Source organism: Corythoichthys intestinalis, chromosome 8 (genome assembly GCF_030265065.1).
Source record: "Corythoichthys intestinalis isolate RoL2023-P3 chromosome 8, ASM3026506v1, whole genome shotgun sequence".
In the NCBI taxonomy this organism is placed as follows: Eukaryota; Metazoa; Chordata; class Actinopteri; order Syngnathiformes; family Syngnathidae; genus Corythoichthys; species Corythoichthys intestinalis.
The window spans coordinates 3,310,425-3,322,498 of record NC_080402.1 but is presented as its reverse complement, the minus strand read 5'-3'; the positions used below and the strand labels follow the sequence as shown (position 1 = coordinate 3,322,498).

At 39.4% G+C, this 12,074-nt stretch overlaps 1 protein-coding gene across 2 annotated transcripts in view; it reads left to right on the top strand.

Annotated features, from left to right (window-relative positions):
- arhgap10 (Rho GTPase activating protein 10) overlaps positions 1 to 12,074 on the top strand; it is a 138,981-nt gene that overhangs the window by 79,203 nt on the left and 47,704 nt on the right. For both annotated transcript variants that reach the window (XM_057843222.1, XM_057843223.1), the window contains one exon: positions 3,667 to 3,826. In XM_057843222.1, the coding sequence (XP_057699205.1) occupies positions 3,667 to 3,826 (160 nt within the window). The remainder of the gene's footprint in view (positions 1 to 3,666; positions 3,827 to 12,074) is intronic.

Sequence of the window (12,074 nt, the reverse complement as noted above, 5' to 3'; positions counted from 1 at the left end):
CTAGTTGAATATCAATGGGAAGTAATCCTACGTTTCTGGACTCCCATGTTTTTCTGCCATTGAAAATGAATAGGAAATTTGGATGTACGTGGTTGTCAATGGCATGGATGTGCTTGATTGTCAATAGGAAGTAATTGTAAGTTTTCGGACAAAAATGAGAGCCACTAATATATTTCTGCCATTGAAAAAGAAATTTTGGCTATTAGAAATGAATGGAATGACATACATGGTTGTCAATGGCATTGACATACATTTGTTTCAATTGCATAGTCGTACATTTGTGTCAATGGTATGGACGTACGTGGCAAGTTTTTTATCACAAATCAAAACTACATAGGTTTTTTTCTGCCTATGAAAATGAATAGGAAATTTGGACGTACATGGCTGTCAATGGCATGGATGTGCTTGAATGTCAATGGGAAGTAATTGTAAGTTTTCGGACAAAAATGAGAGCCACCAATATATTTCTGTGATTGAAAAAGAAATTTTGGCCATTAGAAATGAATGGAATGACATACATGGTCGTTAATGGCATCGACGTACATTTGTTTCATTGGCACGGTCGTACATTTATGTCAATAACATGGACGTACGTGGCCTTCAATGGCTGTCAATGGTATCGACTTACTTGGGCACCAGTTGAATGTCAATGGGCTATAATGGTAAGTTTTTGGTGAAACATCACAACCACTCAGGTTTGACTGCCATTGAAAATGAATGTGAAATTTGGAAGTACAACACCGTCCATGGCATAGATGTGCATGGCTGTCAATGACATCGACTTAGCTGGGCGCCAGTTGAATATCAATGGGAAGTAATTTTTGGATGAAAATCCAAACCACCCATGTTTTTCTGCCATTAAAATGAAATTTTGGCCAATACAAATGAATGGATCGACATACATGGCCGTCCATAAACCTTTATTTTTAGACTAAAACTTTTGAATTTTACAAACGTTTTGTACAAACATTTTGAAAACTGTCAACTAAAACCAGATGAAATCTGCACGAGATTTCGTCGACTAAAACTAGACTAACGCTTTTTGAAATGACTAAAATACGACGAAGACTACCGCATTGGCCCGAATATAAGACAGTGTTTTTTTGCATTGAAATAAGACTGAAAAAGTGGGGGTCGTCTTATATTTGCAGTCTAGACGTTATACCCATTCACGACGCTAGATGGCGCCAGATATCATTGAAGCAATGTTCTGTCATGATAGATCTCAGCTACTCTCAAGTTTAACCAGTTTGCATTATTTTATTGCAGTGTTTTTCCTTATTCAGATTTGTTTCAAGACTACAGTTACAGTTAGACATCACTTATTATTGCAATTTTGTTGTTTTATCACAATAGACTGGTTTATTTACATTTCAAAAACCAGAAGCCATTCATTTACGAATGTGATTGCACTTTAGTTTACATACTTAAATGTTCAGATATTAAGATTTGAATGAGGCAAAATAACATGCTTTTTCTCTCAAATATATTGTCGTAATCATTTGTTTCAGATGTACTGTAATTATTTTCTGTATAAAAATTAATTTGGTGTTCAAAAAGTCTTTTTTCAAACTTGAGTCTTGAAAAAGATGGGGTCGTCTTATAATCAGGGCCGTCTTATATTCAGGCCAATACGATAATAAGTATTTTTGTCCAAAAGACGAATACAAAAATAAAACAACACTGATCAGGAAGTACCGTTTCCGCCCACGAGGCTCGAACAAAGCGGGGCGATCGACAATTGCGCGTCGCTCTTTATCGGCGAGATTAGATCAGCCGGAAACGACGTTAGCTAACATTACAAGGTTTTACCTCTCGCGAGCTTTTTATAAATTTAATATGAGCAAATTGAGGATAAGTAAATAATCCCACTCCTCCCCGAGGCGGCGAAACTCTGCTGAATCTTATTTCATAGAATCCCGCTGCGGGATCGGGCTCTTGTTGGAGCGAGAAAAAAAAAATAAGGGGGGAGCGCTATTGAAATTGAATTTGGATTATCCGCCGTGAAATTCTCCAGACTGGAGAGACTCTGAATATATATATATATATATTTTTTTCTCCCTTTTCCTTAAGTTGGCATGTGTGCATGTCCTGCAGGGGAAAGAAAGCAAAGCCAGAATTTCACACTCCTATCTGAAATGGTTTCAGAGATGTTATAAATGTGAGTTGTCACCGGCGTTTTTGTCTTCAAAGGAATCATCGGGAGCTATTTAAGAAGCAGTTTCCCCTGCAGATGCGCCGCACTGCAGCACGATTTGACTGTGAAATCCCTTCACCTGTCTTTAAAAAAAAAAAAAAAAAATGGCTTCAAAACACTGCTTTTTTTCCCTTGTGTTTCCAACTCCTTAAACTACTAAAATGCTCCCAATTCAATAGAAAACTATTTTGCACCTGATTTTTTTAAAGAGATCAAGCAGGAAACTTAATAGAAAGTTGTTTTATGACTGTCATAAGCGGCTTATCTCATGGTCCCCAATCACCGGGCCGAGGACCGGAACCGGTCCGTGGCGCATATGCTACCAGGCCGCAAAGAAATAATAAATAATTTATTAACGACCGAGTTACGTCCTACTGACGGCTCGCTAAGGATGCAACATACAACCATAAGCGGATTTTAAGGGGGGGTCCAGCCCCGCCCCCGGTGGCCGAAAAGTGTCATTGCATGTAATTGACTTTCCTGTATATATATAAAAGTTGTAAATTAATAAAACTGCTACAAAAATGAATGAAATGAACAAAAAAACATATTTTTATAATGGTTCGAAATTATTTGAGTGACTTAGTCATTTGCTTTGCATATAATTAAAAAATATATATATTAAAGGAAAATTATTTTAAAAAAAGTTTTTCTTTGAAAATATTTTTTTTCTGAGTGAAGCAACTTTGTTGGGGATTGAATGATTTAGACAAAAATGTCCTAATCATAATATGGCCGAAACACAAAAAGTGGAAAATGACTTGGAAAATGACAAACATTTTTTCAATTGAAGGGATAAGAAAGCCGTCTAAAATTTCAATGTAAACTTGTCCATTTATTGAAGATTTAACCACAGCCATCTCCCCTTTGCCTTTGCCTGACATGCAGCCCCATATCATCAAGGACTGAGGGAATTTTGATGTGTTTCTTCAGGCAGTCATCTTTGTAAATCTCACTGGAACGGCACCAAAAAAAAGTTGCAACATCATCACCGTGTCCAATTCAGATTCTTGACTCTTGACACCTTGTCCAATGCAGATTCTGGACTCTTGACATTGAAATTTTAGACAGCTTTCTTATCCCTTGAATTGGAAATATGTTTGTCATTTTCCAAAATGACAATGCATCATGCCACAGAGCTAAAACTGTTAAAACATTCCTTGGAGAAAGACTCATCCAGTCAATGTCATGGCCTGTGAATAGCCCAGATAGTCTTTTTTTATTTAAAAAAAAAAAAGATTAAAATAGCTTTATTCCACACAAATATTTTTCCAATAACACGAAACACGAAAACAATAGGGTTAAAAAGGGGGGAACATCTCAGACCATAACAAAATTCAAAACAGGCACTCAAGAGAAAGATGGAAAACATAACAATTTTTCTCTTAATATTTTGACATCTAATGTTTTCAGTTTTTTTCTCTCCCTTCAAATTGTTATCAAACGGAGGTTTTTGTCCCCTCCCACAGCGTGGCGGCCCACAGCAAGCAGAATCTGATGACGGTGGCCAATCTGGGTGTGGTTTTTGGCCCGACGTTGATGAGGCCGCAAGAAGACACGGTGGCCGCCATCATGGACCTCAAGTTCCAGAACATTGTGGTGGAGATCCTCATTGAGCACCAAGAGAAGGTATGTAACTTAATGACATTGTAAATCCCTTATATCGAACATTAATTCAATATTATGACGGTGGCACAGTTGGATAGTAACATGTTTGGAACTTTTTGTTTTAAAAAAAAAAAAAAATCTGTTTTTTCGGTATTGGATAGAGAAAATCAGGTGATTTGGACTCTGTAGCAGAAATATGCTATCGAGACATCCGTAACCCAAACGGGACTGCTTGTCGCCGCCAACAAAAATCGCTTATATCAAATTCGTTGGCCACTTATTTTAATCGATTAGTTGTTGCAGCCTTAAAGTGATCCTCTATTTTTAAGAAAAGTAATTCTTAAAAGATAAATATTAGTATGAGTTATAATAATTTGATATTAAAAGCCGATCGATCGGTCCGATCACGTCATTTTCAAAGTATCGGAATCGGCAAAAAAATATCGGCCATGCCTTTTTTTAATATATATACTGTATATTTTTTTAATTAAATCGTTATCTAATCGTATTAAACGTTACAGACATAATATGTTACACTCATCCAGAGTCTTTAGTTTAGGCTTAAGGTAGGGTTATCAAATTTATCCAATAACGGCGGTAATTTTTTTTTTTTTTTTTTTTTTTTAAATGTATCACGTTAAAATATTTAACGCAATTAATGCATGCGTTGCACGACCCACTCACGCATTGTCGCGCTCAATCTGTAATGGCGCCGCTTTACCTATATAGAGAGATAAAACGCAGCGTAAAATGAGTAGAGTGACTTTGGCAGCCTTTGGAGCCTTTTTTTAATTGGCTAAAGCCTTACAATCCCTTTCCCTACGATTAGAAATATCACGGGAGACAATGTGTGGAAGCAAGGTAGCAATTGATCTTTTTCTTAACACATTGTTATTTCCCAACGCAGAGAAAATATATCAATTGGTAGCACTACGCACAGTCATGGTTCCACTTCCCATCATGCATTTGGACAGGACTACAGTATCATTTACTGAAAGCTCAACAAATACACTAGATGGCAATATTTAGTCACAATATACAAAGTCACAAGTCTTTCTATCCGTGGATCCCTCTCACAGAAAGAATGTTAATAATGTAAATGCCATCTTGAGGATTTATTGTCATAATAAACAAATACATTACTTATGTACTGTATGTTGAATGTATATATTCGTCCGAGTTTTATTCATTTTTTTCTTAATGCATTGCCAAAATGTATATGATCGGGTAAAATTATCGGAACTCAAACTAAAACGATCGGATCGGGAGCAAAAAAACGTGATCGGAACAACCCTAATTAAAACCTCTTAATGTTTTCGTTTTAATAAAATTTATGAAATTATTTTAAGTGATAGGTCGCCATTCTTGTTACGTCGCAGTGCGTGACGTCACCGGGCCCGTTGCCAAAATTCCAGCGTGTCACTCGTTAGCTTTCCCAACATGTCGTCGGTTCTACCCTTCCTATTTGAACCAGATCTGAAAAGTGAGGAGCAGGACAGCACTGTCGGTCGTTCACAAGACGAGTTTCAGCGAAAAATGCGTGTAGCAAATACCTGATAAGACAAAAGTTGGGCAAAAGTCTCAATAACAACAGAGCGGGAGCGCGTATGCTGTTTGGAACTCCGGTTTTATTAGCAGATATTCAAGGTAAGCACATTGCGTTTTCAAAATTATCCCATTATATTATGTAGATTGTTAGCATCCAGAGCTGTCGTGTGCTTTACATACAGTACAGGCCAAAGACCACACCTTGTGTAATCCATGTCTTGTACATCGTAACGCATGGTAGGTAGGATATGTGCATAAAAGTACCAACAAGGGGAGAAGCTTCCACTTATGCACATTTATTCACAAAAAATAATATTTCCACCTTGACCACTCTTCACTCGGGAGCTCAGCAGTACGCAAACACGCGTTCCCTGACGAACTCCAACATTGTTGTAAGGTCCACGTCAGAGTCACTGTTGTCACTGTAGCGTGCCATAGAGCTTTAATTATTTGGTATGATTTGAGGAAAACTCCCACGAAGAATAGTTGCCAAAAAAGTAAAGATGCACCGATACCGATACTAGTATCGGCAGGGGGCGCCGATCCGCCCCGAAATGGTGGTATCGGTATCGGCGAGTACCAACAAAGACAGCGCCGATACCATTTACCGGTCCATTATTATAACATTTGAACCTTGAACCTTTTTCTCCTCCTGGCGCCCACTACACTCTGTCTCTGTGTTGTGTGATGACACGTGAACACCAAGCAGCTATCGCTATTGGCCTGCTCCAGACCAATGAGAGCGGGCCAATAGCCACTCCTGACCAATCAAAAGGGGGCTTTTTCATATGGACGAAAAACAAACCAGGAAATATGGCGGCGGTCGGGAACTATTTCCAAATAGAAATCCCGTCAATTAAAATCAATGGCTGCATGCAAGATTTGCGGCCTGAAAGTTTGGAGATGTGGAGTTATATCGGCCAGTTTCAATACCTCGAACTTGATAAAACATTTGAAGACGAAACGTGAACGAACACAACGAGTTTGAGCCTGCAAGAGCAGGACTGCTATCCAGAGGAAGAAGGCCGCTGGACCGGAGCAACAATCTCTGGTCAGTTCACTTCGTCTACTTTACTTTTATTGTCTTTTACTGAAAGAAATGCCGCAGTAATTTGGGAAGTGTTTCCAAAGTATTGTTGCCACCTTTCAGAAATAGAAATAAGGGACTCCCACCTCCTGAAAAAAGAGGAGAGACGGGATGCTGTGGTCAATTATTATTACTTATAATTGTTAGCGTCCGCAAATGCGGAAACAAGGTTGAACCTAGAAGCAGACAACAAGCGGGGATACATAGAAGGGTTTAATGATTGCAAACAAAAAATAACACGCGATCGCGGGATAGTAGAAATAACAAAAAGAGTCCGTGACAGCAGGTCGACGGAAAAACTAAGACGACAGGGAGCGGTTACAAACGAGAGCAGCACACTAACAGAAAAACCCAATGCGGGGGCGTAAAAAGCAAATGTAGCGAGACTGTTGTGCTAGATGTCAAATGGCGATCAGCAAGGCAAATATCTCGGCAGCCTTCTCTGAGATCACCCGTGCTTAAATGCTGCGTTGATGAGCCTGCATTGGATTCAAGTGCCACGCCTCCACGCCCAGCAACAAAACTCAATCTAACCAGCAGCAGAATGTGACAATAATTTCATGAAAGTTGCACTGTTTGGACTTTGAGAGGTTTAAAAAAGTTTATTCAATTCATTCAGAGTTTATTATTATGAATTTATTTTTACTTTCTTACTGTTGGGCTAGTATTATACATGTTTTATTAATTTCACAAATTTAGCATTATTTTGGCGTTTGAGAGCCAAAGGTTTATTCAACTATTGTCTACTAGGGTTTAGTGTACTTTTTCCTATTTTTCAAAGGTAAGCAACAGCCTGACAAAGCCTTGATAGCAATGATTTCACATCCAATTATGTAGCTCTTTGGGATAAAAAAAATAAATAAAAAATGAAGGAAAAAAAAAATAAATATATATATATATATATATATACAGTGGTACCTCTACATACGAAATTAATCCGTTCCAGGACCTTGTTTGTAAGTCGAAATGGTTGTATGTCGAGCAGGATTTTCCCATAGGAATACATTATAATTCCATTAATTCGTTCCACAGCCCAAAAACCTTCACTAAATCCTTAAAAAATACTGCTGGTACTATTACAAATGACAATTACACATAGCAAAACAAATAAATTATAAATCAAAATCGGAATAATAATAATAATGATAATTCCTGTATTAATGTAACGAATCGGGTTCTAATGTGGCGGACGTTTTTTGCTGACCCTGAACGCACCGCGGGGCTATCGTGCCAGGGACAGACCGGTGAGCTTGAGTTTCACTTTCACTTTGAATGTTTTCGAGAGAACACCGTCAATTGCCGCAGACAGAAGGTGTTTTTGTTTTGAAGAAGTTGTGAAATAAATGATAAAAACGTGGCGAAGTTGGCGATTTCTCTGGAGATGTTACCACAATAAGAATTGTCAGCTTAACTTATAAAGACTGGCGAACGATGGTCGGAGGAGGACCGTGGAGATGTATTGTTGAGCCATTTCACGGATGCCCACCCTACGCTCATATTTTTCTGTTATTTGCATCTTCATTTAGAAGGTAAGCGTCAACTTTTTCCTTGTTTCACCACCTGTACCAACCTTTTCTGAAACCAGTGTTGATTTGTCACACAAGAAAATCCGCCGTGCATTCGTCTGCGGTGCTGCCATTGTCGTCGTATTTCGAGCATGTCGTCGGATGTAGAAACAAATGGCGAGTCAAATTTTACGTCGGATGTCGAAAAGTTCGTGTTTCGAAGCAATCGTATGTAGAGGTACCACTGTATACATATAAACGGGGTGGTATCGGTATGGTATCGGTATCGGCCGATACTGCACATCCAGGTATCGGTATCGGGGCCAAGAAATTGTATCGGTGCATCACTACAAAAAAGATAGCAATAGTAATCCAAATCCACATTTTTTTACGCACTAGAAGATTCAGGAATTAGACCGATCTCATGGCAGTGTTGCAACCGCAATCAAGCCGTCGAATCCACAAAGTAGACTGATCCGAAAAGCCGCTGTGGGACCGACAAATCCAGAAATTAGACAGATCTGAAACCAATATTGCCGCTGCGGTGCGACCGTCGGATCCAGAAATTAGACTGATCCCTTACCTGACTGAGGATCCAGGAAAAAGGTCTGGGCGCCAGTTGTAACGTGTGGTAGGTAGGACACCAAAAAGGGGAGAAGCTTCCACTTATGCACATTTATTCACAAAAAATAATAATTCCACCTTGACAACTCACGTCACTCCACTTGTTACCATTTGACTGGAAATTGCATCCAAAAGCAGCACATCGTGGCATTTTACTTCGCGAGTTTAGGCAGCAATACGCAATTGTTGTATACGCTACACATTTGGAAACATCCCATTTACATCATCACTGCGAGCTTGCAAAACATGGCGCCAACTATCGGTCAAAATGTGTACTAAATATTATAAAATATTGCCATTGATTTAACATTTTATGTGTTTCTAACAACATATTTTAGTACAAGAGATTGGTTAATTAGAGCCTGCATGTACTTAAGGTAGAGTATCACTTTAAGGTATCATGGTTTCTTATTCATCTGATCACATAATCTCTCTCTTAGTCGATGCGGAACCTCCAAGGAAGAAAGAGGAAATGTTTTAGATTAGTCTTCTAATCTGTTTGGAGCTGCACAGAGATCTGAGAGCTTGTAGTGTTGTGTGCCTAGTTTTCCTCTCCCTTTTTTTTTTTAACAGCCTCATTAGAACAAGAAATCAGCGTGCTTGTAAATCTACAGTCAAATAGTGGGAATTTAGCTACTGTAAAAAGAGGGGAAAGATGGATGAATCAATTTGCTGTACTCATGATCTGACTGTTGATTTTGGGGCATTTCAGTTGTCCCTTCTTGTTTATATCGGGTCACTTGGCTTGGAAATCAATCGGCGTGAATGGGAAATTTTTGTGCTATTGAAATAAATGCCAAATATGGCCTTTGGAAATGAATGGGAAATTTTGGCCAACCACAGTCCAGTCCAACGCTGCCACTAGAGGGCAATGTATCCATTAACTGATTTGCTCCCAAAAACGTATAAATAGGTTCTATTTTTAATTGTTTCAGTGTCCCAAAGACGTATTAATACGTCTTTTATGTTTTTTTTTTTTTTTTTTAAAGAGACATCTCTGGTTTCTGATTAAATTTAGCTCCAAAGCACAAAGCTGAAAACCCATTTTAAAGCAATAAAACTGGCCACTGGAGGGCAGTAGTGCATTTGGTAAGACCCACAACCCAATTCAACGGCAATGGACGGCCGGGGCGCTGGCGGAAGGATGCCAGGCGTCGTTGAGTCCGTGCTGCTCACCGAGCAGACCCCGCAGAGACAAAAAAAAAAAAATCCATCTTTGAGACAGGCGTCGATGAGGGAAAAGTTAACCTGGCTGTCACGGCCACAACTGCATCATCTCAGTTAGTTATGTGTAAATAAGTTGTTACCTTGCTATCAAAAGCTCTATTTGTCTTGTTGTTTATGTTATTTTGTAAAAGGAAAACATTATTCAGATGTTTGGGATGTAACTAAAGCAAAAAAAATAGCTGTGTTAAAGTCAAAGTTATGTTTGAAATGTGTGCTTTCACAAAAAGCTCAATTTCTGTTTTTTCATCAGAAATTGGAAAATTGCTCAAACTAAGCTATTTTTAAATGCTGATTTCTAAAGAATGGAAAAAGATGTGAACTAACTTTTTTTTTCTGCTGACATAAGAGAGTCTAATCTTTCTTTTGGTGGGTTCCATGTTTATGTAGCAATGGAACAGAATTTTCTGTGGGCCAAAATCAAAAATTCAGTAAAATGGCCCGGAGCGAAGGGCCTTGCTCCGGTGAAAATGGCTGGGAGTGAATGAGTTAAACAAAATACAATACTTTTGGACTTTTTGGATAGTTATTTTGAATTTTTAAAAGGTTAATTCAGACTTACACGGAAATTCGGGTTATGTCACCAGAGTAGGAACTAGTTCGTAACCCAGGGACTACCTGTATTGTGGTTCGACCTACAGTGGGGAGAATAAGTATTTGATACACTGCCAATTTTGCTGGTTTTCCCACTCGCAAAGCATGTAGAGGTCTGTCATTTGTATCATAAGTTCTCTTCAACTGTGATGGACGGAATCTAATACAAAAAAACAGAAAATCACATTGTATGATTTTTATATATAAATTTGCATTTAATTGCATGAAATAAGGATTTGATACATCACAAAAATCGAACCTTTGTTTGCTATTACAGATACCAAACGTTTCCTGTAGTCCTTGACAAGGTTTGCACACACTGCAGCAGGGATTTTGGCCCACTCCTCCATGCAGATCTTCTCCAGAGCCTTCAGGTTTCGGGGCTGTTGCCGGGCAACACGGACTTTCAGCTACCTCCATAGATTTTCTATCGGGTTCAGATCTGGTGACTGGCTAGGCCACTCCAGGACCTTAAGATGCTTCTTACGGAGCCACTCTTTAGTTGCCTTGGCTATGGACTTTGGGTCGTTGTCATGCTGGAAGACCCAGGCACGACCCATCTTCAGGGCACTCACTGAAGGAAGGAGGTTGTCAGCCAAGATCTGGCGATACATAGCCCCATCCATCCTCCCCTCAATACGGTGCAGTCGTCCTGTACCCTTGGCAGAGAAGCAGCCCCAAAAGATGATGTTTCCTCCTCCATGTTTCACAGTTGGGATGGTGTTCTTGGGGTTGTACTCATCCTTCTTTTTCCTCCGAGTTTAGACCAAAAAGTTCAATTTTGGTCTCATCCGACCACATGACCTTCTCCCATTGCTCCTCAGGATAATCCAGATGGTCAGTGGCAAACTTCAGACGTGTCCGGACATGCACTGGCTTCAGCAGCGGGACCTTGTAGGATTTTAACCCATGACGGTGTAATGTGTTTCCTATGGTTGTCTTCGAGACTGTGGTTCCAGCTCTCTTCAGGTCATTGACCAGGTCCTGCCGTGTAGTTCTGGGCTGATCCCTCACCTTCCTCATGATCAGTGATGCCCCACGAGGTGCGATCTTGTATGGAGCCCCAGAACGAGGCAGATTGACCATCAACTTGAACTTCATCCATTTTCTAATAATCGCTCCAACAGTTGTTACCTTCTCACCAAGCTGCTTGCTTTTTTTCCTGTAGCCCATCCCAGCCTTGTGCAGGTCTGTTATTTTATCCCTGATGTCCTTACACAGCTCTTTGGTCTTGGCCATTGTGGAGAGGTTGGAGTTTGTTTGTTTGTTTGAGCATGTGAACATGTGTCTTTTATACAGGTAACAAGTTCAAACAGGTGCAGTTACTTCCGGTAATGAGTGGAGAACAGGAGGGGTTCTTAAAAAAGAACTAAGAGCTGAAATATTTACTAGTTGGGAATGTATCAAATACTTATTTCATGCAGTTAAATATAAATTTATTATTTCAAAATTTTACAGTGTAATTTTCTGGATTTTTGTATCAGATTCCGTCCCTCACAGTTGAAGAGAATTTATGATACAAATTACAGACATCTACATGGCTTGCAGGTGGGAAAACCAGCAAAATCGGCAGCGTATCAAATACTTGTTCTCCCCACTGTATAGACCCTACTCACATGACGTCACAACCACGCCTCCGCGCCATGTTGTCCGTCTACTTGTCGTGTATATGCATTACCGCTACATA